We start from the raw sequence: 27,742 nt of genomic DNA, 5'->3' as shown, positions 1-27,742 counted from the left end.
GCGCCTGGGAGGGTGGTGGGCGGGGGTGTGAGGAAAGCACCCGAGAAGGGAAGGGAGGGGGTGCCTCAGCCCCTAGCTGCACCGCCATGTCCCCCGGGGCCCGGCCTCCCGGCGGGCGGGGGCTTCTGCAGTGACTGAGCTTGTCCTCTCCTCCCCTCCCTCTGGCCAGCTGTGGGCTCCTGCAGGATTAGGGAAAGGAAATTTGGGGTTGGGTTTCTCTCTGAACGAAACCTGCCGTTGTGACTTTTTATCCTGTTATATTTCTATCAGATTGGACACAGCCCCCCTCTAGCCCTTAATGGCTCTGGCTTTGAGAATTTCCTCCAAAATTACACCACTGCTTCCTGCTCCGTGGTTCCCTGGAGCCTGTCTTTGCAGAGGAGGGGCAGTCCCGGCCCAGCCCTGCGCCGATGCCCACGTGGGCCACAGCACCTGGTCTCCCTCCGGGGGCGCATCCGTGCCTGTGCCGAGGAGGGAACTGGGGCCGGCCGCTGCCCAGACGCCCGCATCTGGCACTGTCAGCCATTGTCCGCCCAGCCGGAAGCCGGGCTGTGGCCTGGCAGGGTTGGGGGGAGCACCGCCCGCCTTTCTTCCCTTTGTGCCCACTGAGCTCACACCACTAAATAAATGGTAATTGTCACCTGCAGGGTTTTAATGACCGGCCAGCTGTGTGCAGACTGCTGTGGGGGCAAAACCCACCTCCTGTGGTGGGCGGGGTCTTCAGGGAGCCGGCTGGGTGGCGCCCGGTGGCGGGAGGAGGTGGCCAGGGGGTCCTCCTTCCCATGCGGGCAGTGCTTCTAGGGTCCAAGTGGCCCTGGTGCAGACGGAGAAGACGTCCGTCCCTCCAGGCCAGGCTCGTGGAGGCAGGGCACCCACCCCCTCCGCTGGGCAGCACAGCTCTCTCCACTCCTTGTGGCCACTCCTTGGCACTCCGAGGCCAGATGCAGCTCCTCCTCACTCCCCTGTCCCCTGAAGGCCTGGCAGGCCCCAGGGTGGGGCACCCCTGCCCTGCTGCTGCCCCCCTCCCTGCCTTGTGGGGGCCCTGTCCTTCCTCACCCTCCCACCTTCTGCCCCACAGCTCCTCCCCCACCCCCTCCCCGGCATGGACCCCTCGTTCCCCACCCCCCAGCTTTCCGATAGAGGCCTCTGTCCTCAGCGCCTCAGGCCGGGGAGGGATGGCCCTGAACCCTGGAAAGTGAGGGCTTCCCAGGGAGCCCAAGGAGGGTGGAACCACCAGGGGTGGGAATGGAGGCTCGGGCTGGGGGTGCGTTCTGAAACTTTCAAGTGGACAGTTGGTCTCCACATTTGGAAGATACTGTTTTGTTTTTAATTATACAAAAATTTTCAGACTTTATATTATCATTATCAGAAACACAAGATGCCCACACACAGTGGCCAGAAGAAAACCCAGGCCCGAAGCCAGCGCAGAAAGTTCCAGTGGGCCCGGGCAGGTGCTGGGGCCAGCGCAGTCCCGCTGCCGGTGCCTGTCTGTACGTCCGTCTGTCCCTCGGCCCGCTCACAGCCAGGGCAGGGCTGGCCTTGGGGGCGTGCTCACGGCGAACCTTGCCCAGCTCAGGTCCAAGGTGGGGCTGTCTGTGGTCGCCCAGGGCGTCCACCTCCCCAGTAGCGTCTGCCGGCCGCCTCCTAACTGCGAATGGCTGTCTTTCTGTCGCGGTCCTTGCTCTGCGGAGGGGAGGGAGGGGTGTCAGCGCCCGGCAGAGCCCAGCGCCAGTCTGCGCCTCTCTGGCCTCCCTGCTGGGTGCAATCTCAGGTGGCCAGCGCTGAGGCAGGCACCTCCTTCCCAGCTCTCCCCAGCTTCCCCCAAGCGTTTTGGGGAGGGGAGCACACTGCTGCACAGCCGAAATTGTAAAATTAAATTTCCCAGATGTTCAGGCCCCAGGAGCTCGCGCGTGCTGTCTGGAGAGGAAATGGGGATTGGGAAAAGCCGGGCCGTATTTTCTCCCTGCTCACCCTGCTTTTCCGGTGCCACCAAGCTCAGCAGGAGCTGTAAATCACAGCTGGCCAGCGTCTCCTGCAGGGGCCCTCACCTCCCCGGCCCCCACATCTCCTGCCAGCCTCTGCCTTCATGTCCCATGGTCCATGTCTCCGGCAGCCCTACAGGACCTGGCGTCTTGCTGTACAGCCTGGGCAGGGTGTGGACAGCAGGTGCCCAAGATGGCCTAGGCCGGTGGTGGGCCACAGGGCTGTGAAGATCCCGGGGTCCCAACACTGCTGCCCCTTGCCAGGGGCAGGGTGGGTGGGCTGGAAGCAGCATCTTACTTATGAACTCGGCTCTTTTCCCTCCACCTTTCACCTTGCTGAATAGGGCGGCTTGCGGCGGCCTGGTCCAGCTCCCCAGCCTCCCCGCACTGGGTGGGGCCCCCTCTGGCCTTCCCTAGCTCTTGCCCCTCGTGCAGCTCCCTGGCAGGCACTCCACACTCCACTGGGAGCCCGGTGTCCTAAGGACTCCTGGAGAGGAGCAGCCCAGCGAGAAGGCCCAGCCCCCGGCAGGCCTGTGTTACAGGTGTGCCTGCCTGTGCCCTGCTGGGGAGCCCTGCCTGCGTGGCCTCGCCGCCTCTGCCTGGCAGGTGTGGGCTGAGGGGTGCATTGGAGGCCCCCTCGGTGCCCCACGGCCCGTGCTCACCAACTTTCTCTGGTTGCTGAGGCAGAAGGTGCAGATCTGTTTGGGCTGGGCGTTCTCGCCGTCGCGGGTGGGAGGCGGCGGGGGCGGAGGCGGGGGGCTGCCCGCGCGCGCCGCGTGGAAGAATGCCGGACCCGAGTGGCAGGGCTGTCCGTCTCCGCAGGCCTCGCCCGCCAGCAGCACGTTGCCCAGGTGCGAGATGTAGCTGGAGGCCAGGCGCAGTGTCTCGATCTTTGAGAGCTTGCGGTCGGCGGGCTCGGTGGGGATCAGCGTGCGCAGCGCCGTGAAGGCCGTGTTCACGCTGTTGGTGCGGTCCCGCTCGCGCGCGTTCGCCGTGTGCCGCTGCCGGGGCTCACGGCCTGGCCGGCCCCCCGGCCCCCCGCCCCCGGCTCGCCGGCCCCCCGACCTCCGCCGGCCGCCCTGGAGGCCGCAGCGCGCCGCGTGCACGCGGCAGGGTTTCTCGTCGGAGCCCGAGCTCTCGCTGCCGCGGTCCTCATCCTCCGACAGCGGGCTCACCTCGGGGTACAGGTAGCGGCCCGGCGGCGCCGGGCGCAGCGTGGCGAAGGACATGGGGCCAGCGGGGGCGCGGCGTCAGCTCCGTCGCACGCTGCTCATGCCGCCTCCTGCGGCCGCCGCGGGCCTCGCGGGCCACCCGGGGCCGAGGCAAGGCGCGGGGTCTCGGCTGCGCCCCGCGGTGGCAGCTGCCGGGCGCCGCGCGCACATGTGCGTCCCGGGCTGGAGCTGGGCCCCGAGCCGCGCCTTTATAGCGGCGGCCCGGCCCCGCCCCCGTGCACGCCCCGCCCCTCCTGGCCCGGAGGCTCCTCGAGCTGCCCGTCGGGTCCCCGGGCCTTCTGTGGCCACGCTTGCGGGGGCGGGGTGCGGGTCTTTGGAGCATCGCGCTGTCTCTGGGGATGCGGAGGAAGCGGGAGGCCTCTAGGCCATAGTTCCTCAGAGCCCCAAGACCGCAGTGCCCCCCCTCCCCAGGAGAGGGGAAGGAGGTCAGCGGGACCCACCACCCCACTTTCTCCCGTGGCACAACCGTGTTAACCCAGCCGCCCTGGCCCTGCTGCCTGACCGCACCCTGTCTGTCTCTGACTCCATGCGCGCCAGGTCCTGCCTGTGCCAGGCCGTGTGTGCAGGAGGCGGGCACAGCCGAGCGTTCAAGGGCCTAGAGCTCAGTCCCTGCCTGTCTGCCCTGCACCTGCCCCTCCAGGCTTGGCACGGACTGTGCCTCCTGCCAGGCCCTGACCAGGTCCCCTGTTCTGTGCTGTGTGGACCCCTCTCCCCGTGGGTGTCTCTTTCTCATCTCCCCCTTTTCTCCTGTTCCTCTCCAGGGCCACCAGGCCCCTCAGGAGACATACACATACCCCCATTCTCCAGTTTGGGGATGGCCCCCTTTTCCCAGGTGGAGGAGAGGGAAGGCAGTTGTGTGGGGAGGTGCTGGGGGTGGCCCTCTGGGGAGGGGCACGGCCCAAGGGGTCCCTCCTATGGCAGGGGGGCAGCAGGCGCCCAGCTGTGCTCTGTCTTGCCTGGGCCCCTCCCCGTGGCTACTGTTGCAGGAAGCAGCCGCCTGGGCAGCGGTCCCCAGGCTGGAAAGAGCGAGGGTGGCGGCTGGCAGGGGCTGCAACCAGGAATGTGCGTCCAGGAACGTGGCTGTTCTGCCTGGGGAGGGGCCGGGGGCAGATGGCGGGGTGCTCCCACGGAGAAGCCTCGGCTTCTGTCTCTCTGTGGAGTGGGTCAGGTGGGGTCTTCCCTGAGTCCCTGTCTTTCAGCTGCCCAATTCTGCTTAAGGCCCCTGCCAGGGGAGGGAGCCCGAGGGTGATGAGGTCATCCCTGTCTGTGGCTGCCCAGAGCCCTGGCCAAGGAATCCAACGAGGGGGGAGCTCTGGGGTTGGCACCACTTCAGTGGAAAATGTGAAGGTGCAGCTCCGGCGCCTCCAAGGGCGGGGGTGGGGGCAGCGTGGCCGCCGTGCCACGTCAGACCCCAGGGCTGGGGAAAGGGCGTCTGTCGGGGCCAGTGACCTCAGGGCCCTTGAGGGCCGGGCCTGCACTCACCCCACAGCCTCCTCACCTGCTCCCCTGGGCGACCCAATGCCGGGATGGGCCTTGTAGGGTCAAATGCTGACATGGTGGCCCCCGCTGGCTGTAGGACATCCGGAACACGGTGGGCAACGTGCCCCTGGAGTGGTACGACGACTTCCCCCACGTGGGCTACGACCTGGATGGCAGGTGCATCTACAAGCCCCTGAGGACCCAGGATGAGCTGGATCAGTTCCTGGACAAGATGGACAACCCTGACTACTGGTGAGGGCTGGTGGGGCAGGGCTGGCGGCCGGGGTGGGCCTGGGGGGTGGGGCAGGTCTGACTGGCAGTCTCCAGGCGCACCGTGCAGGACCCAACGACAGGGCGGGACCTGAGGCTGACCGATGAGCAGGTGGTGCTGGTGCGGCGGCTGCAGAGCGGCCAGTTTGGGGACGCAGGCTTCGACCCCTATGAGGTAGGTGGCAGCGGCTGGCCCTGGGGGGTTCTGAAGGCACCGTTGGGGGCTCTGCCACCCCGGCCCACGTGCCCACGTCTGTTCCCCAGCCGGCTGTCGATTTCTTCAGTGGGGACGTCATGATCCACCCGGTGACCAACCGCCCAGCTGACAAGCGCAGCTTCATCCCCTCCCTGGTGGAGAAGGAGAAGGTGGGGCCGCCCCGTGTCCCTGGGCCTGGGCCTGGGCCGCCCGCCCTGCGTTGTCCATCCTGACCCGGCTGTCTGTGCAGGTCTCTCGCATGGTGCATGCCATCAAGATGGGCTGGATCCAGCCTCGCCGGCCCCGAGACCCTACCCCCAGCTTCTATGACCTGTGGGCTCAGGAGGACCCCAACGCCGTGCTGGGGCGTCACAAGATGCACGTGCCCGCACCCAAGTTGGCGTTGCCCGGCCATGCCGAGTCGTACAACCCACCCCCCGAATACCTGCTTGGCGAGGAGGAGGTGGGCCTGCGTCGGCGGCGGTCTGGGCCCTGCCCCCATGCCGCCTCCTGATCCCCCTCACCCGAGTCCCCCCTGGCCTCCACAGCGCGCAGTGTGGGAGCAGCAGGAGCCCAGCGAGAGGAAGCTGAACTTTCTGCCACGCAAGTTCCCGAGCCTGCGGGCCGTGCCTGCCTACGGACGCTTCATCCAGGAACGCTTCGAGCGCTGCCTCGACCTGTACCTGTGCCCTCGGCAGCGCAAGATGAGGGTGTGTGGGGGTGGCACGCCTGGGGGGGGGCAGCACATGGGGCAAGGCTGACCTGGCGCTCTCCCGCCCCAGGTGAACGTAGACCCTGAGGACCTCATCCCCAAGCTGCCTCGGCCGAGGGACCTGCAGCCCTTCCCCACGTGCCAGGCCCTGGTGAGTGGAGGCCAGAGGGCTGGGGTCGTGCCCTCCGTGCCTGGCTCCTCGCCTGCTAAGCGGAGACCGGGGGGCTGGGGTTGTGCCCTCCGTGCCTGGCTCCTCACCGCTGCCCTCTCAGGTCTACAGGGGCCACAGTGACCTTGTCCGCTGCCTCAGTGTCTCTCCTGGGGGCCAGTGGCTGGCTTCAGGTGGGTCTGAGCTGGGGGTAGCCTTCGGCTGGGGGCAGGTGGATGTCCAGGTGCTGAAAGCCTTCCCTGCTGTGTCCAGGCTCCGACGATGGCTCCCTGCGGCTCTGGGAGGTGGCCACTGCCCGCTGTGTGAGGACTGTGCCTGTCGGGGGCGTGGTGAGGAGCGTGGCCTGGAACCCTAACCCTACCGTCTGCCTGGTGGCTGTGGCCGTGTAAGTGGGGCAAGGGAGCCCTGGGGGCAAGGGAGCCAGGGGTGGCGCTGTGCTGAGGGGCTCTGTCTGGGCCTGGCCCACAGGGAGGACTCGGTGCTACTGCTGAACCCGGCTCTGGGGGACCGGCTGGTGGCAGGCGGCACGGATCAGCTGCTGAGTGCCTTCTTCCCGCCTGAGGAGCCTGCCTCGCAGCCCGCCCGCTGGCTGGAGGCCTCGGAGGAGGAGCGCCGAGTGGGCCTGCGGCTACGGATCTGCCACGGCACGGTGTGTGGGTGCGCCGAGGGTGAGGCTCCGTGGGAGGGGCCCGGCTCAGCCAATCAGCCAGCCTTGCCCTCCTGCAGCCAGCGACGCAGGTGACCTGGCATGGACGTGGGGACTACCTGGCTGTGGTACTGGCCACCCAGGGCCACACCCAGGTGCTGATCCATCAGCTGAGCCGTCGCCGCAGCCAGAGCCCGTTCCGCCGCAGCCACGGGCAGGTACAGCGGGTAGCCTTCCACCCTTCGCGGCCCTTCTTGTTAGTGGCGTCCCAACGCAGCATCCGCCTCTACCACCTGCTGCGCCAGGAGCTCACCAAGAAGCTGATGCCCAACTGCAAGTGGGTGTCCAGCCTGGCTGTGCACCCAGCAGGTGAGGGGTGGGGGGGCCATGCACCTGGCAGGTGGGGGGTGGGGGGCCGTGCACCCGGCAGGTGAGGGAGGGGTGTGGACACTTGCATCACAGCCTTGGGCCCTAGGTGACAACGTCATCTGTGGGAGCTACGACAGCAAGCTGGTGTGGTTTGATCTGGACCTTTCCACCAAGCCATACAGGGTGCTGAGGTGAGAAGAGCTGGGGGTGGAGGCCAGTGGAGCCCCTCCCTCTAGCCCAAGCCTGCCTTCAAGCTGCTTCCTCCCCACAGACACCACAAGAAAGCTCTGCGAGCTGTGGCCTTCCACCCCCGGTACCCACTCTTCGCATCAGGCTCGGACGACGGCACTGTCATCGTCTGCCATGGCATGGTGTACAAGTGAGTGCCAACCCTGCCTGGCCCCCTCCCCAGGGCAGTGGCGTCTGGTTGTGTCCTGAGTCATCCTTGTCCCCACAGTGACCTTCTGCAGAACCCCCTGCTGGTGCCTGTCAAGGTACTGAAGGGACACACGCTGACCCGAGACCTGGGGGTGCTGGACGTCGTCTTCCACCCTACTCAGCCGTGGGTCTTCTCCTCGGGGGCAGATGGGACCATCCGCCTCTTCTCATAGCTGTGCCGCCTGCCCTGGGGCCGGGGTGCTTGTGCTGGAGTCAATAGAGGCTTTTCCCTGTGCTGCCTGGTGCTCCCACCTTCTTGAATTGGGGTTGCCGACAAAACCGCCCCCACCACAGCACCGAGCCCCCCGACTTGCAAAACGGTGGGGACAACACACCCAGCCCAGGGCACCCGCTGGCCCATCCCTTAAGAGGCTGTGGCATTGCACCCTGTCAGGCATTTGCTGGGAGCAGATGAGTTTATTGGGCACACGGTCTCCCACACCCTGTCTGGCCCCGGCACACCCCTCGATGAGGGCTTGGGTTTAGTCCCTGGCAGTGCCTGTTCTGGAGCCAGGCCCCTCCAAGCCTGCAGCTGGTCCGCAGGAGGCCCTGTCACGGAGCGCAGGCACAGGTCTGGGTGGGCACTCCTTGCTGGGGGTGCTGGCTGGAGCCTCAGGCGAGCTTCACCAGGCGGCCCAGGGCCTCAGCAGCCCTCGTCCGCACCTCTGGGGCCGGGTCCTTCAGCAGGATCTGGAGTGCTGGGGGCAGAGGGAGGGGCTGCCTGGGGCAGTGCCTTGCAGCCACCGTGCCTAGGGGCTGTGACCTCCGCATGCCTATGCCTGCTCGTTGGCCACGGTCTCCTGACAGCCTCTGCTGGGAGGGCTCAGGAGCCAACGGAAAGATAGTTTTTCCTTTTTTAGTGTTTTTTAAGCTCTTTTGGAACAGTTAAGAAGTTTCCGTGAATTACTAGAGACGATGAGGTCACCAGTGACAGGGAAAAAAATCCTGAAATCCAGGAAAATCACTTAGTCCCTGTGGGTGCCTACAGGGTCAGCAGGGCCCAGCAGAGGGGCCCCTGGAGGGGGAGCTCACCCGAAATGAGCCGGTCTAGCTCCACCTGCGGCTGCTGCCTGGGCTCCGCGTGCAGCACCAGGAACCCTGTGAAGTAGGGGTGTCAGGCGGGGCTGTAGGCGGAATGGGGGCAGGGCAGGGGCCGGTGCTCACCCGTGAACAGTGGGGCAGCGGCTCGGACGTCCTCCCAGCTGCTCTTGAAGTAAAACAGGCAGGTGCTCAGCAGGCGGCCCAGCAGGTCTGGGAAGTGGTGCATCTGGGGGGGAAGCCTGGTCAGCTCTCCTGGCCCCACCCCACCTGGCCCCTCCCCGTCCACCTGGCCCCACCCTGCCCCTCACCAGGTGCTTGCAGGTGGTGTTGAGGAACTCCCCGAAGTGCAGGGCCCGGCCCTCCTGCAGGTGCTTCTGGAAGGCGGCTGAGAGGTCCTCACATGCCAGGTTGGGGCCACACATGAGCAGGGCGAACCTGCAGGCCTGAGGGGTGCAGCACTGAGGCTGAATCCAGTTGAGGCCACCCGCCCCACCCCCTGGCTACTCACGCTGGCCACAGCAGCCTGAGGGTCCTGCAGGTGCAGCAGCAGAGGCGCCAGCCCGCCCACCACCTGGTCCAGGAAGATGTCCTCACAGTCTCCGTGGCAGGCCTTGTTAAGGTGCCCGAAGAGGCGGATGGACGCCGTCCGGAACTCCGTCTTCTCCTGGGAGGGACAGGCAGCACGCATCCTCTCACAGGCTGCGCCCCTGCGGGCCTCCCTGTCCTAGCCCCCCGCCGTTGATGGTGCCCTTGCCTGACACGGGCCGGGACTGGTGGGGGCTGCCAGGCCCAGCAAAGCAGCACCCATGCGGGTCTGAGCTGCTCTCTGTGGTCACCGAGCAGTGGTGGGAGAATGATGGGGAGCAGGATGGGGCTGGGGCTAAAGCTCAGAGTAAAAGGCTGGAAGAGCTGGGGCCCCGCCTCCCCCGCCCCGCCCCAACCCCAGCGCAGCCTACACTGTCGAAGAAGGGCCGGACGCGGATGGCCGTGTGCAGCAGCCCCGGGCGCAGGTCCCAGGCCTCCGTCAGGTGCAGCAGCCGCGCCAGGCCCACCATGGCTTCCAGGGCCACTGGGCTGTGAGGGTTGTCCCCATCATCCAGCCCGCCAATCATGGCTGTGAGGAGCTGGGGGCCGTGGGTCCGCACCTGGGAATACCCTACTTTCAGCCGGGGTCCCAGAGTCACCGTCCCTGAATGCCACCCCACCAGACAGGGTGGCATTCGTGTACAGCTCCCACCCACACTGCCTGGGCCCCACCCCACCTTGTCAGGGCTGCCGGAGGCCAGGTTGGCCAGGCCACGGAGCACCAGCCTCCGCACACTGGTGCACGTGTCTTTCTGCCGCGCCGCCAGGCTCTCCAGCAGCGAGTCCAGGAGCATCAGGTCGTTGGCCACGTTGCTGTTCAGCAGCTGCAGGCAGGGGTGCCATGACTGCCCCTCCAGCTAACCCTAGGACCCAACCCGCCAGCCCGGGCCCAGAACACCAGAGGCGGCCCCCAAGCCGGTGAGGCAGACGAGCTGGAGGACGTACTCACTGGCTCTCAGATCTGTGGCAGCCCCTCCCACTTCTGCCGCTGGGGCCCGCTCTGACCCCACCCTGCCCTGCTGCATGGCCATGGGCAAGACCAGACCACCAAAGTCATCTGGAGTTCCAGGGGTCAGCCCTGCCCAGCCTCCTCTCACCAAGAACAGAGGTGTTCCTGGGCGGGATAGAGGAAGTTCTGGCACACTGGGAGGAGGCGGCTAGTGTCCACTTCCCTCCTTTGCAGGCCATAGTTAAGGGAGCCTTTTAGGGTGTCCCATGCCTGTCCTGAGCAGGAGCCCCGCCCTGATGCCGTCTCCTTCCCTGGAAAGGCCTACCTCAGCCAGGAAGGCGGTGGTGGTCACCCTCTGGACCTCATAGGCACTGCTCTGTGTGCATGCCAGCTCCTTCAGCACCAAGGGTAGCCGGGGCCCCGCATGCTCAGCCATGGCCCTGCAAAGGGGGTTGCTGAGGGTGCACCCTACCCAGGCACCTCCCACCCTGCACAGCCCTGGTCAGTCCACCTCCCGCTGCCAGGCTCTTCGAGTTCTTCCACTCAGGTGCCTCCCAGCGTCTTGCCAAGCCTCTGCAAAAGGGTCTCTCCCCATCCCCACCCCAGGGAGTGAACAGGCAGGAGTTCAGGCCACCACCGGCCTGACACATGGGAACCTTGTCACGTCCCGGGCCCCCCGAGATCAGTTGGAACCCAGCCAGTGCTGAAGCTGCAATGGGCTGGGCCTGCTCACCTGGCCAACCTGGTAGTCCCCTCCTCGTGCCCTGCTGAGGTCCTGAGCAGCTCCCAGCCTCCCTCTTGGTCCATGCGCTGTACCACAGCCTCACTGCCGCTTCGGAGCAGCACAGCCCGCAGGGTGTCCACAGCAGAGCTGCAGGATAACCAGGGTGCTCCGCTGGTGGGGGCACATGTACCCGCCTCCCTTCCTGAGGAACCACTCAGGTCTGCACCTGGTGTGTGCTGTCCACCTGGCACCTAGCCCTATCCCTGCCAGAGCCATCTTCCAGGAAGCAGACTCTGGGCCACCTGTTGGAGCGCCCCGTTTTCCCCACCCAAGGCAAGGATGCACATGTTGGCCTGGAGGTATCCAAGTGAGAACTGGACACAGCCAAAGCCCCCTGGCCGCACCTGCCTGCCTTTCTAGACACCCGGACAATGCTGGGCACCCATACTACAGGTGCCCACCCCTAGGCCTTTCCTGCCTGGCACCTCAGGCTCTCACATGTGTACCCCAGGAGATTCCATAGCCCTGGGAGGCAGCCAAGCCAAGCCCCTGATCCATTCCTAGTGTTGGCTGAGGCTGGCTGGCAAGTGAGTGGCAGGATGGTGCTGAGAGCTGGAGTGACTGCAGGGGTGCACCCAGCCCGCCCATGCTGAAGAGCAGGCAGGTCTCTTGGCAGGAACTCGGCCACCCCTGGCCTGACACTTGGACAACTCTCCACCTCTCCTGACGCCCCAGGGCTCTGCTTGCCCTCTGGTCTCTCTAGCAGTGGGAGGCAGGGCTGGGGCTCAGAGGCCAGAAACGGACAGGGAGAGTTTGATGTTGGAACCTCCGCGGGGCCCGGCTTGAACCTGGCATCTGACATCCGCTCAAATGAGCCCTTTCCTGCTAAGGCTGTTGTGCTCCTGGCTGCCAGTGGGCAGGACATAGTGTGAGACCCAACAGGCGTGGTCTGGGGGACAGGGTGCCCTGCACCAGCATCCCCACCCGGCAGGACCCTCCCTCACAACTCGGGTGCCCACAGCCCCCTGCCATGTGGCCTTCCGCTGCCCACTAGCACCTCACACCTTAGGCCCCTGCTGCCTGTGGACCTCTGCCTCTACAAGTCCTCGTCCTCAGGAGCGCCTGGCCCAGAGCAGACAACCCCCAAGCGGCATGAGCCATGTGGTGGCCACTGGCTGTGGTGACTGCCACTGCAAAGGTCACCTGCCGGGTGTCCCACAGGCACCCTTCCCATAATGGGCTCTTGACCAAGCGGCTACAGGTGCTGGGACACGGGGTGGGCCCAGCAGGACCAAGTGGCCCCGCCAAGCTGGGGGACAGGTCCTGCTCGCCTGGATGGTGTTTGAGGCCCTCATGCAGGTGGGGTTCAGGAGGGTGTGGTGAGCACAGGAGCATAGGACAAGCTTGTTAGAGATCTAGTGATGGGTCCCATGAGGCTTCTGGGAGGTTGGACACACAGGCTGGTGATGCCAGCAGGACTGAGGTGGCCTGAGAGCTGCGCAGAGGCTGCAGCAGCCGAGGGCCATGGGGGTCGTGGCAGCCCAGGAAGCAGGTGCTAGGGGTCTGCTTCTGGTATACCACTGCCCCCATAGGTATGCTTGGGTGGCCAGCCCCTCACGTGGCCCTTGATGAGTAAGCCCAGGCTCCACTCTCAGGGGGTCCCTCCCCAAGGTAGGACATGCTAGAAGGCAGCTCTGGGTGTACCAGGAGTCTCCCATGGTTCCAGCGTGGGGCCTGATCCTTTGAGCCCAGGTAGCCTGGGTGCCAAGGGGTCTTCTAGCCCTGGGAACAGGACAGCCAGCACTGACCATAAGCAGAGGTGAGAAGCACACCCGTCACTGCGTTAATGGAAGGTGCCCTTGACACCAGCAGGCCGGGCCAGCCCAAGCAGAGGAAGGACCCACAGGGCCACAGTCAGTGTAGCTCAGCCTCCAGCTCCACACCCTGCTCCAGGTCTTGAGGCTTGCAAGGCGCCATCTGGACCAAGGGCTGCACTCCAGGCTGCAAATGGCGCACACGCAGCAATTCACAACCAGCTACGACAAATCTAACGGGAAGCGTGTGTTTGGCTCAGGAATGTGTTCGTGATTTAGACGAGGGTGCCTCCCTTGCTTTTGTGGCCAGAACATTAAAGAATGTGGCACCCGCAAGGGTCTGGCCCACTGGTGACAGCCTGTATGCCAGGCTCTGCAATCGTCCCAGTGAAGGGGTACCTGGGGGCGGCCCCACAGTGGAGGGGCAGAGGTACTGAGTCCCAGCATGCCGGCCCAGTGGCTGGTGGCTGCCCGTCCCATTCACATTTTCCACTCAGTTTGCGAGGGGTTGAGCAGCCCTGGCAGCCGGCCCCACTGGGGTTTATGAGTCGGCCTGTGGCTGAGCAGCCTGTGGTGCCGGCAGGGGGTGAAGTCAGGCTGTTCCCCTAGCGCGTCCTTGTCAAGGTGCACGCCCAAACCTGGGCGGCCTGGGTGGGACGGAGCCAGAGCCCTCCAGGGCAGGCAGGACATAGCAGCCCTGTGTTCACGTGGGCTCATGGTCCTGGGGACAGGCCACACAGCCAGACCTGCCCAGGGTGTCCGCTTGCTCTGTCTGCCGTGGCCCCAGGAGGTGTGCGGGCCCTGAAATACCTCCACGTCAGGGACTTTGGCAGCTCCTCCATGTGGGGCTGGGAGCATGTGCCGAAGGCCACTCTGCTGGGACAGTTGCAGGGACAAAGCTGGTCCTGCCATGGTTGACTCCAGCCTACACCCCAAAGACTCCCCACAACTCCACTCCCAAGAGAAGGCACCACCCTGATCCTGTCTGAGCTGCCACATGAAGCTCCCACCAACCACCCATGCTGAGCACCGCTGCGCATACCGCCCTCAAAGGCAAGGAGGAGGGCCTTAACAGCCAGCATGAGAAGGGCGGCCATGGATGTCACCACTGGTGGCTCAGCCCTGCACCTGCGTGAGGCGCCTTGGAGGCAAAGTCACTCTGTGCTCCCCAGGGTTCCGATCTGCTGTCCCCCGCCCCACTGTATTTGTGTACACACGTGCAGACACATGTGCCTGTGCTTGCAAACCAGTACTGGAGGTGGGAAGTGGGGACCCAGATACCTGCAGGGCTCCAGGTTCCTGGTGGCTAGGGCTGGACTGGCACCCCTCCTTTCCTGAGCCTGCAGGTTCCGGGGCAGCTGGACACCCACAGTGCAGCTGACACGCAGCAGAAGTGCCACAAACAGCTGGGGCTGGAGCTCCAGCACAGCCGGCCCCACCGCAGGAGTGGACATGACCTCGCACAGTGCACAGGTGGCCTGGGGAGAAGTCACCACAGGCCATGCCTCCCTCCAGGCCACAGCAGAGTCTGAGCCCTGTGCCTAACAAGCCTGCATCCCCCGTCATGCCCCCTGGATCCCATGGGTGGAGCCCCAGGGAGCGGCAGCACAGGCAGGGCGAGGCACACCTCTGTCCAGCTTGGCCCTCGGGCAGAGGCAGGAGGCAGGAACAGAGGGGCAGCCAGCCTTCACAGGACAGACCTCAGACCATCTGTTCTCAGCTCCTCAGAAGGGAGGAGGAGGAAATTCTCACAGCTGCTTTACTGCTTAAAATACTGCCAAGCTGGGTTTATTTTTTTTCTGCAGGATAAAACGTGAAGTGGTCTCCCCTGAGGGCCCACACCTGTGAGGCCTTTACGAGCCTGTGCCCGGAGCTCCCGGCCGGTGCTGCCGCCAGGTGCCCGTGGGGTGGTGTCCCGGCCACCTCATCGAGGGGCCTCCCCCCCACCCCCCGCACCCAGGCAAGCAGGGCAGGGACAGTCGGGGTGGCCCCGAGAGCCTGACTCACCGAGAGAGGCAGCAGTGTGGCCACGCGGTCTGGGGTGCGGCCCAGCAGGAAGGCTCGGCTCTCCTTGAATGGGACATCCCTGCTCATCATCTCCAGCAGCAGCCCCAGGACCTGGGTAGCCAGGCGAGGTTCCGCTGCCAGTGCCCGCCACAGCATGCAGGTGTGGCTGGAGCAGGACAGGAGGAGATTCACCTTGAGGCCATGGCTGGTCACAGGGCGGCCGGCACCTGGGCCAGGCATCCCTGCCCACCACCACCTGGGTGCTGTGGCCCCTGGCTCCACAATGCTCAGACCTGGCCACCAGGCTTAGCTGCAGCCACCTGGGAAACGGGCTCTTGGCCTCAGATCTGAGCTCACCCCCTCCTCTGACGCCAGGGGTCTGTAAACAGAGCTGGCAATAAAGGACACAGAAAAATCTGGGCGTGTACACAGAGGGCCCAGGGCAGCAGTGTGGGAGGTCTCTGAGGGGCTGCCGCAAGAGAGAACCAATCTTCCCTGGAGGAAGCAGCATCTGGCCCAGGCCTCAGGACAGCACAGGTCAAAGAGCACAGCTCACAGGGAAACCCACCAATACTACCGAGACCACTCAGATGTCAGACACGCCGTGAGGCGGCTCTGCTCAGCGTTTGCAGAAATAAACAAACTTTAAAGCATGTGATGGGAACTGGAAATTCTAAAAACAGGTACAGCAAATTTAAAAGAAAACCAAACAGCCCTTTTAAAAATGAAACACGAATGCGGACTATTTGGTGCCAACCTAGATACAGTAGAAAAGAGAAACAGTGACTAGGAAGATAAAGTTATTCAGTGAATAGGAAGATAAAAAAATTTCAAATAAATTATTACAGAGAAAGGGCTGGGCACGGTGGCTCATGCCTGTAATCCCAGCACTTTGGGACACCGAGGCAGGAAGATCATGAGGTCAGGAGTTTGAGACCAGCCTGGACAACATGGTGAAACCAGTCTCTACTAAAAATACAAAAAATTATCTGGTCGTGGTGCTGTGCGCCTGTAATTCCAGCTACTCTGGAGGCTGAGGCGGGATAATGGCTTGAACCTAGGAGGCGGAGGTTGTGGTGAGTAGAGATCATGCTATTGCACTCCAGCCTGGGCAACAGAACAAGGCTGCCTCAAAAAAGAAAAAAACATTATTACAGAGACAGAATAACGTGGGGATGCAGAGGACAGAATAAGAGACGCAGAGGATGGAAGGAGGTCTAAATACATTCGACGGATGTCCCAGAAGGAGAGGAAACGGAAGGGCTGACAAGGGGAAGGCCGAGTTCTTCAGAACTGATCAAAGATGCGCCGGGCGCGGTGGCTCAAGCCTGTAATCCCAGCACTTTGGGAGGCCGAGGCGGGTGGATCACGAGGTCGAGAGATCGAGACCATCCTGGTCAACATGGTGAAACCCCGTCTCTACTAAAAATACAAAACATTGGCTGGGCGTGGTGGCACGTGCCTGTAATCCCAGCTACTCAGGAGGCTGAGGCAGGAGAATTGCCTGAACCCAGGAGGCGGAGGTTGCGGTGAGCCGAGATCGCGCCATTGCACTCCAGCCTGGGTAACAAGAGCGAAACTCCGTCTCAAAAAAAAAAAAAAAAAAAAAAAAAAGAACTGATAAAAGATGCTAACCTACAGGCAGCCCTGAAGTCGTCTAGCAGAGTAAGTGACAAGCACCTTCCATCTACAAACTGCAGACCAGCCACAAGCAGGAAGTGCTTTCCTTCACAGCCGCGGTACTAGGGGCTTCACCTGGCTCTCAAGAGCAATGGCGGAAGCCAGAAAACAGTCATGTGGCGCCACACACACTTGAGAAAACTCCACTGAACTGGGATACTCAGCCGCAGAAAGAATAGTCACGAGCAGTGGCCAAAGACACTCTCAAGTAAAGAAAGGTGGACAGTTTGTCACTGACCGATCCTTGTGGGGGGAATTCCAGAAGACGTCCTTCAGGTGGAAGGAAAGTAGCGCCCAAGAGCAACGGCACGCAGGAAACAGGTCAGTAATGCACGCGGGAGACGCAGGTCAGTAACGCCACGCCCAAGAGCAACGCCACGAGGGAATCACAGGTCAGTAACGCCACGCGGGAGACGCAGGTCAGTGCTGAGAGCATCCTAGAGCAACAGCCACGGCGGACTCGGGTCGCCTAGCAACCCAGCCAGACCCAGACCTCAGCCCATGCTGGACTTCAGCAAGGACACACGTGGCCACTTTTAAGGCAAACGCTGAAAGAAAAGGAACAGCCTGCAGGACTCCAAAGTGAGTGGAGAAAGTGAGGTCAAAGGGACACTACCAATCTGAAAAAAGACACGATTTTTTTTTTTTTTTTGAGACAGAGTGTCGCTCTTGTTACCCAGGCTGGAGTGTGCAATGGCGCGATCTCGGCTCACCGCAACCTCCGCCTCCTGGGTTCAAGCAATTCTCCTGCCTCGGCCTCCTGAGTAGCTGGGATTACAGGCTCGCGCCACCATGCCCAGCTAACTTTTTGTATTTTTAGTAGAGACGGGGTTTCACCATGTTGACCAGGATGGTCTCGATCTCTCGACCTCGTGATCCACCCGCCTCGGCCTCCCAAAGTGCTGGGATTACAGGCTTGAGCCACCGCGCCCGGCCAAAGACAAGATTTTTAAAAGACAAACGTGACAGTGGATTTAAACTCACTCTATCAGTAACGAAATGCAGCTGTTTACGATGCATGACGTTAAAAACAGATACACAGAAAGGTCAACAGTGCCAGGATGGAGCAGGGCATCAGACGGCACACGTCTGAACAGAAGGTGCCAGCCAGGAGGAAGCATTTGAGCTGGGATGTACCTAATGGCAGGGCCTCAAAGCATATGAAACAAAACCAAAACTGACAGGGTAAAGGGCAAGGTGCAAGGAGACCTGCGTCCCCACGGCAGCTGCACGCCCCTGCCTGCTGGGGGAAGGGTCCCTCTGCCTTGCCCAGCGTGGGGTCTCCAGGAGGTCACAGGCCTGGGCCGGCCTCTGTCCATGACTGGGATGGCAAAAAAGGAGGGGCCAGCAGACCATGTTCTGAAGGCCTCAGCGAGGGAGGGGGGCCGCAGTGGGCTGGCAGGTGGTAGACACGCCCTGCCCTTTGCTGGGAACTGGGAGGTACGTTTGGGAAGACACAGTGACAAATGGCACAGACAGGGTTGTCCTTGGGCCGCTGAGGAGGCTCAGATGGGGCCGTTCCTAGGGGTCTGCTCACAGGCAGCGGTGGACGTCCTGCAGAGGACAAGGCCTGGGGCAGCTGGGACCAAGACACAGGGTAAGAGGCAGCCTCCAGTGTCTGCTGGGGCCTGGGGCCAACAGAGCAGCCGGGCAGCTTCGGGGCCTCAGAGGAGGGCAGAAACAGCAGCTCCCCTGTGGGGGTGCCATGCAGGGTCCACCAGGGCCAGTGAGGATCCCAAGGCACCTGGAGAGGAGCAGTCCCCACAGGTACCTTAGAGGCTGGGGGCTGTCTCCATGTCACCTTCTGTCCCAAGTGACCTAGAACCATGGGAACTCATGCAGAAAGCTGGGGTGCAATGGCAGGTAGAGGGCTCAGGGGACCATTGTTCCAGAGGGAGCCCTGAGCCTGGAGTCTGGGCTAGGTACCTGTCCAAGGGCAGGGGACTGCCCAGGAGGCTGGACACCACGGCTGCACAGTGCTGGGTGGCCAAGAGGTACACGCTGTGCTGGGCGGCTGGCAGGACATGCTCTCCCTGGGCCTCCTGAAGCTTGGAGCGCAGCATGCTCATGATCTCGGGCACCTGTGGACGGGTGGGACATGGCAGTGAGGCCACGTGTGGGGAGCAGCCCTAGGCGTACACATGTCAGCCCGAGGGGTGGGGCCACAGGGGAGACCCGTGAGATGCAGAGCTCCATGCTGCTGGTGCCACGCTGAGGCATGGCCAGGGTCTCCCGTGGGCTACAGACAGCCCAGAAGCCAAGGAATTGGAGCCACAACCCGGATTCCTCATGGAAAGTGGCCAGTGCCCTGGGAGGTAGAGGAAGCACCAAGGGCACACGTGGCCGAGGTTGGTGCAGAGCTGGGCAGGTGGCCAACAGAACCAGTGGCCCTGTGCCCTCACAGCACACCTGCTGGCTCCAACTCAGGCTCCCTTGGCAGGCCCACCAGAAGCAGGACCCACAGAGCTGCCAACTGCACCCCTGCAGGAGTTGGGCTGGGGACCTACACGGACAGGGAGATGGATTCCCAGACCGAGGCTGGAGCTGGGCCTGAGATACAAGGATGGGACTTGGGCGGCTGCCAAGTTTGTGACTGTCCTGCGGCTCCAGAAGGCAGGTGAACGGAACATGGGGGAACATGGGCAGGACGACGCTGGCTCACCCCCTTGTGCTGCAGCAGCACAGCATGTAAGCCTCACTCTGGGGGATGGCCTTGTCGCAAGGGGGTTCCCTGTCCATGGTGGGCATTGACCTGGGAGTCTCCTCTCCAGCCCCAGCCATGGTGACCCCTACTGACAAACGCCTACTGCACAGCTGGAAAATACCACTATCTGGGGTGAAAACAGACAAAGCAATGAGCTGTGAAGTCAGGCTTGCCTCACCCACCCCAGGGTTCCTGGGCCAGGGCTAGGGTCCTACTTCCTGGCTGTGGCCAAGGGACCCACCAGATAGCCTGGGCAGCTGGAAAGGAGAAGGGGCTGGTTCAAAGTGCAACAGCAGATAGAACTGGAGGATTCTGACAGCAGAAACTTCTGGGCCAGGCCCCCACACTTCTGTGGTGACGCCACAGCATGGCGAGACACGGCCGAGGGCTGCAGGAGCCGTGCCCAGCGGAAGGTATGCAGGCACAGGCCAGTCCTTCCTGGTCACCGCCGCCCTCAAAGGAGCTGTAAACCTCTTGACACTGCTTTCACTCCAAGACCTCCAGTGCAGAGCTGAGTGCCCAGCTCCCTGCAGTGGCAGCTGTGTTCTGATGACCTGTTTCTTGGTCTTTCTCCACCTATGAGCCCCTTGTTCTAGCCCAGCTACGTCCCTGACAAGACAGCTGCCAGGGCTGTGGAAGCTGCCTGCTGCATGCCCATTGTACTCCTGGCTTCTGGCAAGTTTTGACAGTGCAGAGGTGTTGAACTTCAAGCAAATATTTTTCCACACTAGGTCTTGCTCCTCAGCCCTCGAGGGAGTGACTTTTGCAGACAGGCTTGCTTTAAAGCCAAGACCAACCTGATCACCCCATGATGTTATCTGAGCTGCTGGGCTGTGCCACCCACACTGGCTGTGGACACAAGCCTCCTCATTCTCCTGAGCGGTGTGACGGGCAATTACCGCTCTGCCAACACGCAGCCTGGGTGACTCCAGTGGATGCCCAGAGCAACTACTTCCACCGCCTTAGTAGTTATGGGTCCACTGGACTTGCCCGCCTCCTTCTCATCAATGTTGGCATTTTCTCAAAAATCTGTTGCTTTCACGATAGCTTTTCAAGTGTCTTGGAACACAGTTGTTTATGGATATGTATACTTTGTTCTTCAAATCTCTTAAATGCACATATTTTTCCTCTTTCACTTTACGTTTTGCTTTTTTTCCTGAACATCTTTCTTGAATTAATTACGTTTTGCTTTTATGGATGTCGGCTCTTTTCCCCTGACTTGTCTCACAACAGGTCTGTCTTGCTAATTGTTTCAGTGGGTTTATTTATCTAATATTTTCTTCACTTTTGCATATATAAACAACTTGAACCTATTGGTGCACAGGTGTGCTTGAATCTATGCTTTTTACAAACTAGGGAAACAGCTTGGGTGCGCTGGGGGTGGAGGGCTTGCAGGGTGGGGGTGGTTTCCACGGTCACCTCTTAGCTGTCGACTCTCACACACAGTCCTGAACAAGCTCCTGCTTCTGCAGACTGCTGGGCAAAATCCATGCAGTCCCAGGACAAGGGGCAGCATGCCAGCTGTCTGCTCTGCAAGGCTCAGCTGCACCTCACACCTTCCAGGCTATTCCACTGGACTCTGGGTTGTGGCTCCTTCCTCCATGGTGAGCCCCTGTGCAAGGTCCTCTCCCTTCCTGTCATGCTTGGCCCGGGTCACTGAGATGTAATTCGGAGCCCCAGAGCGTACCATTGTAAATGCACAGTTCCAGGATTCGAGCAGGATTCCGGTGCACTCAGGGTGTATGACTATCACCCCCAAAGGAAACCTGTCTCAGCCCGGGCAACATGGTACACTCTGTCTCTACAACAAATACAAAAAATTAGCTGGGCATGGTGGTGCACACTGGTAATCCCAGCTACTCGGGAGGCTGAGGTTGGAGGATCAACTCAGCCCAGGAGGTCGAGGCTGCAGTAAGCTGTGATCGTATCACAGCACTTCAGCCTGGGCAACAGAGCAAGACCCTGTCTCAAAAAAAAAAAAAAAAAAAAAAGAAAGAAAGAAAGAAAGAGAAAGAAAGCCCGTCTCCATTAGCAGTCACTCCGCATTTGCTTCCAAGCCCCTGGTCACCTCTGTTCTCGTCAGTCACTATGGATTTGCCTATTCTGGACATTTCGTGAAAATGGGCTCACATGATTGTGGCTTTCAGTGTCTGCTTCTTTCACTGAGCACGATGTTTTCCAGGTCCACCTGCCTCATAGCCTGTGTCAGAGCTTCATGCCCCTTTATGGCCCAACGATGTTCTGTCGCACGCACGGATGGACCGCATTCATTTTCCCTGGTCATTTGCAAAGTGATGGGCCCTGGGCTGCCTCCCAAATGGCATCAGCAGCGCTGCTGGGAATGGGTTGCTGTGTGCACCATGCTCCATTCTCTTAGGAAGATCCCTGGGCGCGACTGCTGGGTCACTTGGCAACTCCGTTTGGCCTTCCCAAGGTGGCAGCGCCACTTCCACCCCCACCTGTTTCACGTGGAGTCTCCTCCTCTCCTGTCCTTTCCTCAGCCTCCCCTGCACATCCCCTCAACCCTGGGAAGGCTGCCTCCTCCTCGGACACACCAGGCCTCAGGAGCCTGCTGTTCTGTCATGCCCTCTGCACTCTCTACTTCATGGCCATCTTACGCTGGGGGAGGTCACATGTCACCCGATAGGGCCACATGTTCCGATTCAATGTCAGAGGAACTCAAAGCCCAACAGCATCAACCTGTCTCCGCCATGGTCTCAGGGCAGGGAAGAACACAGAGGTTTGCCATGACAGCTGGGTACGTGATGCCGGCTCCAGGTGTGCCTGTGGGGCTGTGCTGCAGGCCTCTCAAAGCCTTAGCCTGGGGGTCAGCAATGCCCCTGCCCTGCTGCGCTGCGGTGAGTGGTGTGTATGCAAACCTGGGCTGGAAGAAAAGAGCTCCGCTGTGCAAAAAGCACCACTGTCAGAGCCCAGCACCCGCCTCAGTGTGATCCAGCCATTCCCCCTCTGGGCATGTCCCCAAAAGAGCTGAAGGGAGGGACTTGAAGGAAAACTGCATACCCGCATTCGGGAGAATCTGCCCAAGTGTCCATGCACACAGACACATGGAAAAGCACAACACAGCAATCCCACGCTGAGCCCGACCCAGCGCCTGGGGCCGCCACCACCAGCCTGGCCCTTCTCTCACCATCTGCAGAGGGAGCCAGGGGACCTTACTACCCTCAGATCTGACCTGGGGCCCCACTGCCTGCACAATAAAACCCAAGCCTTCAAATGGCCGCACTGAGCGCCACGCTCCGCCCCCACCACCCTCCGGCCTCCCATCCCTCCTGGGTCCTGATGCCAGCACCTCCACCCTCAGCCTCTTCCTCCTGCCGTGCAGTAGCACTGGCTTTCCAGAAAACACACCGTGTGCACTCCCTTGGCATGGGCCCTCCACCAACACTCTCCTCTTCTCCACTGGTACATTCCTGCTCTCGCCCCTCCAGGGAGCAATGTGCAGTATATGTATATCCAATGGAGAAACTTTCTGTGTATGTATATCCCAGACACAGAAAGCATGCCCACCAGCTGGGCATGGTGGCTCATGCCTGTGATCTTAGCCTTTTAGGAGGCTGAGGTATGTGGATCACCTCAGGTCAGGAGTTCAAGACCATCCTGGCCAATGTGGCAAAACCCCTTCTCTAATAAAAATATAAAAATTAGCTGGGCATGGTGGTGCATGCCTATAATCCCAGCTACTTGGGAGGCTGAGGCAGGAGAATCGCTTGAACCTGGGAGGTGGAGGTTGCAATGAGCCGAGATCGCGCCACTGCACTCCAGCCTGGGTGACAGAGCGAGACTCCGCCTCGGGGTTGCGGAGCGGGAGAAGCACTGCTACCAATCAATAAGAAAAGCACAGGCAAAAGACTGGAACCCTCTCAGAAGGACACAGCCGAGTCGCCCGTAAACACACAGACGAGCGTTCACCTTCACAAGCCATTGAGAAACACAAATCAGACTCAAACATGAAGCCGCTGCACACTCATTCCAAAGGGCGGGAAACGCATCGATGGGCAAGGCGGGCATGTGGGAGCCAGCCATGTTCCCGTGGGAGGAGAGAGGGCCCTGTCCAGGGATGAGCACCAGGGCCTGGCCTTCAAGCCTTGTTGCCATTGTGGGCATGTCCCCAGCTGCATTGGGCCCTCAGCTCCAAAGGACCTGGACCTGGTGACAGCTGTAACTGGGAACTGCCCAAGTGTTCACGGAGGCAGACGGATCAACACTCACGATACATTCGCAGCAATAGGCAAGTATAGTGACAACGGGCACAACCCCACACAGGGCACGGAGCCCCACACACATGGCACGGAGCATCTCACACACGGCACAGAGCCCCACACACACGGCACTGAGCCACACACACATGGCACGGAGCCCCACACACAGGGCACGGAACCCCACACACACGGCACGGAGCCCCACACACCCCACACACGGCATGGAGCCCCATACACAGGGTACGGAGCCCCACACACCCCACACATGGCACGGAGCCCCACACACACGGCACTGAGCCCCACACACAGGGCACGGAGCCCCACACACAGGGCACGGAGCCCCACACACACGGCACTGAGCCCCACACACAGGGCACGGAGCCCCACACACACGGCACTGAGCCCCACACACAGGGCACGGAGCCCCACACACAGGGCACGGAGCCCCACACACACGGCACTGAGCCCCACACACAGGGCACGGAGCCCCACACACAGGGCACGGAGCCCCACACACACGGCACGGAACCCCACACACACGGCACGGAGCCCCACACACGGCACGGAGCCTGACACACAGGGCACGGAACCCCACACACACGGCACTGAGCCCCACACACACGGCACGGAGCCCCACACACACGGCACGGAACCCCACACACACGGCACTGAGCCCCACACACACGGCACGGAGCCCCACACACACGGCACTGAGCCCCACACACACGGCACGGAGCCCCACACACACGGCACTGAGCCCCACACACACGGCACGGAGCCCCACACACATGGCATGGAGCCCCACACACACGGCACAGAGAGTCACACACACGGCATGGAGCCCCACACATGGCACGGAGCTTCACACAGGGCACGGAGCCACACACACACGACACGGAGCCCCACACATGGCATGGAGCCTCACACACAGGGCACGGAACCCCACACAGGGCATGGAACCCTACACACACAACATGGAGTCCCACACATGGCATGGAGCCTCACACACAGGGCACAGAGCCTCACACATGGCACGGAGCCCCACACATACACGGCCCTGAGCCCCACACATACACGGCCCTGAGCCCCACACATACACGGCACAGAGCCACACACACACGGCACAGAGCCACACACACACGGCACGGAGCCACACACACATGGCATGGAGCCACACACACGGCACGGAGCCACACACACATGGCACGGAGCCCCACACACAGGGCACGGAGCCACACACACGGCACGGAGCCCCACACACAGGGCACAGAGCCTCACACACGGCACGGAGCCCCACACACAGGGCACGGAGCCACACACACATGGCACAGAGCCACACACACGGCACGGAGCCACACACACATGGCACGGAGCCACACACACAGGGCACGGAGCCACACACACGGCACGGAGCCACACACACAGCACGGAGCCCCACACACGGCACGGAGCCCCACACACACGGCACAGAGAGTCACACACACAGCACGGAGCCCCACACACGGCACAGAGCTTCACACACACGGCACGGAGCCCCACACACACGGCACAGAGAGTCACACACACAGCACGGAGCCCTACACATGGCACAGAGAGTCACACACACGGCACGGAGCCCCACACACAGGGCACGGAACCCCACACACACGGCACGGAGCCCCACACACGGCACGGAGCCCCACACATGGCACAGAGCCTCACACACGGCACGGAGAGTCACACACACACAGCACGGAGCCCCACACATGGCACAGAGCTTCACACACACGGTACGGAGCCCCACACACACGACACGGAGCCCCACACATGGCACGAAGCCTCACACACACGGCACGGAACCCCACACACACGGCACGGAACCCCCCACACACGGCACGGAGCCCCACACACGGCACGGAGCCCCACACATGGCACAGAGCCTCACACACGGCACGGAGAGTCACACACACACAGCACGGAGCCCCACACATGGCACAGAGCTTCACACACACGGTACGGAACCCCACACACACGACACGGAGCCCCACACATGGCACGGAGCCTCACACACAGGGCACGGAACCCCACACAGGGCACGGAGCCCCACACATGGCACAGAGCCTCACATACAGGGCACGGAGCCCCACACAGGGCACAGAGCCCCACACACGGCACGGAGAGTCACACACAGTACTGAGCATCAGCTGCAAACAACTGCATGGAGGCCGCATAGTGAGAGGCAGCGGTGGGGCTGGGATGGCCCCAGACATGGGGGTGAGGGAATGCGGGGCGGGGCAGCAGGAGAGTGCCCACCCAGTGCTGAACCCTGGAATCCCTCAGCTAGGTGGTCTCCTGGGGACCCATGTGAGCCCTCCGTCCATGTCCATGCCAGCAGTGCGAGCAGGGGCCCCGCCAGGCCTCAGGAAACATTAGGGCTTTCACGTGCCTTTCCATTTCCTTTTCCCCCTTATTTTCTCAGCACCTGTTTTTGCCAAATTCTAACCCGTCTTCGGAAATAAGAGAAAGATTTGTTCATAGCAGTCCTGCAGGGAGAAGGGGCAGAGCAGTGAGGCTCACACCCTGGGAGGGTCAGGGAGGGCAGGCCAGGGCCAGCCTCATCGCGCCCACACCCGAGGTGCCACCTCTCTGGGAGCCACTGCCCTGCCCACCCCACCCTACCCTCTCCCACCTTCTCCTGGAGCTGGAGGCCCACTCCTGCCCTGCCCTCCTGCCCTCCCCCACCCTCTCCCGGAGCCACACCCCACACCTCACACCCTCTCCCACCTTCTCCTGGAGCGCTCCGCCCCGCTCCTGCAGCAGGCAGTTGATCATGACGGTAGCTGCTCGGGAGCAGTTCTGGTCGGGGTCTCCCAGGCCCTCAAACATAGTCAGCAAGAGGCTGATGAGCTGGTCTGGTGGGAGGCGCCTGGCAATGATCTAGGAGGAAGGTGATGCCGGAAGGTTGGGGAGGAAAGGGGGGCACCTCCAACAGCACTTCTCATAGGCATTGTCTCAAGGGCTTGCGTCAGGGCAGGGGGCCATGTCCCTCCTCAGCGCCCCGCCCCGCCTTCCAGCCCTGTGCCTTCAATGAGCTCGAAGCACGTGGGTGGGGTCTCGTTCTCCAGAAGCTGCCAGGGCCTGCTATATCGTGGCGGGCTCCTGGAAGGCAGTGCCTGGGCAGCTGCAGGCTGGGTCCCAGCACCCTCCTCGGCTCCCTCTGGCCAGTGAAGTGGGCTGGGAGTGGCCTGTGGTGCAGTCGCCCTGAAGCTCTCTAGAACACGGGGTCAAGGGCAGATGGGCCTTGGCTCACACCTGTAATCCCAGCACCAGAAAGGGCCCAGTTGACCCCCCCTCCTTCCTCTGTAGGAGACAGTCTCTGGACCTGGAAGGCCATTCCGAAGCACCAGGTGGGGACAGGCAGTGCCCACCTTGGGAACCCACTGAGGGAGGGCAGCTTTCTTATCCCCTTGGAGGGACTTATTTTTTTTTTTTGAAATGCAATTCTTTAATAGAACTCAAATTTGTGTTTCAACATGTTGAGCCTCAGAGTGGACCAGGCAGGCATGGGCTAAGAGGTATGCAGTGCCCAGGGCCATCCTCCCTCTAAATGGCAGTGGGCAAAGCACCTTGGCCAGCTGCAGCTAAAGGCAGGGCCCGGCCCTGGCCCCTTGGCAAGAGGACTAGAGCCCGCTGCACCCCGCAGGCGATGACCCCAGCCCCCTACATGGCTCTCGGGTAGGCTTTGGGCACAAGTGATGCACAATGCAGCCCCTGGAGATTCTGTTCCAGAAAACTGCATGTTCACTAGCAGGCCAGGGTGTAAGTGGCAGGCAGAGGGCGGCTGGGCCTTGTGGCATCCCATTCCCTCCTCAGCCTCTGCCAGGTCTCAAGACAAACAGCACCTTCCTCTTGCATGGACTGCACTGCCCCAGTGTAGGTGGATGTGGGTGATGGGGCCAGTCCAGGGCAGTGCCAGCAACACAAACACCCAGGCCCCTGCCCCTTGCCCACTGGCCATGGGTGGCACTTACAGAGGCTAGGGGAGGCCAGGTGCTGCCTCGGAAGTCCCTGTTAGCCCCAGACAGTGCCAGCCTGCCTTCCGGCCGCAGAGCTCCCAGCTGGTACCTGGCCTACACTGTGGCAGGTGTGGAAGAGAATGGCGGGGTCAGGGTGTGCGAGGCCATCCTTGAGGCTGAGGAGCCGTTCCACCACGTCATCGCGGTAGTCCCGGGAGAAGCCTGAGAGGCGGCAGGAAGGGGCGGTCGGGCCCAGGCCCTCCCTGGTGATCCCGCAGCTCCCGGCACCCCTGCTTGACCACTGGCCTCTGTACCCCTGACAAGGGCTCACCCTCATAGCCGAGCTGGAGGTAAAGCAGGGAGTGGACACAGTCCATAGCCTCCTGGCGGGTGGCAGGCCACAGGTCCGCACACCTCGGGGAAAAGAGGCCGACGAGGAGGCCCAGGTTGTGGAAGGGTACCAGGGCCTGGAAGAGGAGACGGCTGGGCTATTGGAACGCTGGGGGTGGGCGGATGCCACCTACACCCAG

At 62.2% G+C, this 27,742-nt stretch overlaps 3 protein-coding genes across 9 annotated transcripts in view; 1 reads left to right on the top strand and 2 right to left on the bottom strand.

Moving 5' to 3' along the window:
• Positions 1 to 7,728, top strand: part of BOP1 (BOP1 ribosomal biogenesis factor) — a 30,472-nt gene extending 22,744 nt beyond the window's left edge. The window contains exons 4-16 of the mRNA XM_039464515.2: positions 4,791 to 4,945; positions 5,021 to 5,138; positions 5,228 to 5,329; positions 5,410 to 5,622; positions 5,708 to 5,869; positions 5,942 to 6,022; positions 6,144 to 6,213; positions 6,293 to 6,425; positions 6,509 to 6,689; positions 6,767 to 7,055; positions 7,162 to 7,246; positions 7,327 to 7,434; positions 7,513 to 7,728. Of these exons, the coding sequence (XP_039320449.2) occupies positions 4,791 to 4,945; positions 5,021 to 5,138; positions 5,228 to 5,329; positions 5,410 to 5,622; positions 5,708 to 5,869; positions 5,942 to 6,022; positions 6,144 to 6,213; positions 6,293 to 6,425; positions 6,509 to 6,689; positions 6,767 to 7,055; positions 7,162 to 7,246; positions 7,327 to 7,434; positions 7,513 to 7,666 (1,851 nt within the window). The 3' untranslated portion in view covers positions 7,667 to 7,728. The remainder of the gene's footprint in view (positions 1 to 4,790; positions 4,946 to 5,020; positions 5,139 to 5,227; positions 5,330 to 5,409; positions 5,623 to 5,707; positions 5,870 to 5,941; positions 6,023 to 6,143; positions 6,214 to 6,292; positions 6,426 to 6,508; positions 6,690 to 6,766; positions 7,056 to 7,161; positions 7,247 to 7,326; positions 7,435 to 7,512) is intronic.
• Positions 1,288 to 4,802, bottom strand: SCX (scleraxis bHLH transcription factor). 3 transcript variants are annotated; one of them, XR_005578171.2, is made up of 4 exons: positions 4,713 to 4,802; positions 2,645 to 4,366; positions 1,972 to 2,144; positions 1,288 to 1,683 (listed from the first exon to the last, which is right to left on the bottom strand). XR_005578171.2 is itself a non-coding variant. In XM_010329941.3 (3 exons), the coding sequence occupies exons 2-3, from the start codon at positions 3,209 to 3,211 to the stop codon at positions 1,645 to 1,647; spliced, it is 606 nt and encodes a 201-aa protein (XP_010328243.2). In that variant the 5' UTR covers positions 3,212 to 4,366; positions 4,713 to 4,802; the 3' UTR covers positions 1,290 to 1,644. The 3 variants fall into 3 exon arrangements, 2 of the variants coding, with proteins under 2 accessions (XP_010328243.2, XP_039320450.1); XM_010329941.3 differs by lacking the exon at positions 1,972 to 2,144 and having other exon boundaries at positions 1,290 to 1,683; XM_039464516.2 differs by lacking the exon at positions 1,288 to 1,683 and having other exon boundaries at positions 1,699 to 2,144.
• Positions 7,729 to 7,890: 162 nt separating the features above from the next.
• The window catches only part of MROH1 (maestro heat like repeat family member 1), a 112,671-nt gene continuing 92,819 nt past the window's right edge, over positions 7,891 to 27,742 (bottom strand). For 3 of the 5 annotated variants that reach the window (XM_074387281.1, XM_074387282.1, XM_074387283.1), the window contains 15 exons: positions 27,544 to 27,679; positions 27,322 to 27,434; positions 25,981 to 26,133; positions 18,220 to 18,374; positions 14,614 to 14,779; positions 13,888 to 14,084; positions 10,802 to 10,939; positions 10,394 to 10,508; positions 9,797 to 9,943; positions 9,491 to 9,679; positions 9,043 to 9,198; positions 8,843 to 8,977; positions 8,658 to 8,760; positions 8,526 to 8,591; positions 7,891 to 8,191 (listed from right to left, as the gene is read on the bottom strand). In XM_074387281.1, the coding sequence (XP_074243382.1) occupies positions 8,106 to 8,191; positions 8,526 to 8,591; positions 8,658 to 8,760; positions 8,843 to 8,977; positions 9,043 to 9,198; positions 9,491 to 9,679; positions 9,797 to 9,943; positions 10,394 to 10,508; positions 10,802 to 10,939; positions 13,888 to 14,084; positions 14,614 to 14,779; positions 18,220 to 18,374; positions 25,981 to 26,133; positions 27,322 to 27,434; positions 27,544 to 27,679 (2,055 nt within the window). In that variant the 3' untranslated portion in view covers positions 7,891 to 8,105. Of the gene's footprint in view, positions 8,192 to 8,525; positions 8,592 to 8,657; positions 8,761 to 8,842; positions 8,978 to 9,042; positions 9,199 to 9,490; positions 9,680 to 9,796; positions 9,944 to 10,393; positions 10,509 to 10,801; positions 12,794 to 13,887; positions 14,085 to 14,613; positions 14,780 to 18,219; positions 18,375 to 25,980; positions 26,134 to 27,321; positions 27,435 to 27,543; positions 27,680 to 27,742 lie in introns of those variants that run through there. The other 2 variants (XM_074387285.1, XM_074387284.1) reach the window with 2 other exon arrangements.

Source organism: Saimiri boliviensis, chromosome 15 (genome assembly GCF_048565385.1).
Source record: "Saimiri boliviensis isolate mSaiBol1 chromosome 15, mSaiBol1.pri, whole genome shotgun sequence".
Classification (NCBI taxonomy): Eukaryota; Metazoa; Chordata; class Mammalia; order Primates; family Cebidae; genus Saimiri; species Saimiri boliviensis.
Note: the sequence above shows the minus strand (reverse complement) of the source record. Positions and strands in the feature narration are given on the sequence as shown.

Excerpts from the sequence above, each read along its gene's own strand:
- SCX (XM_039464516.2), bottom strand. The coding sequence starts at position 3,211 with ATGTCCTTCGCCACGCTGCGCCCGGCGCCGCCGGGCCGCTACCTGTAC. Across the intron at positions 2,145-2,644 it reads TCAGCAACCAGAGAAAGTTG|GCTGTACAGCAAGACGCCAG; the intron begins GTGAGCACGGGC and ends CACCCTGCCCAG.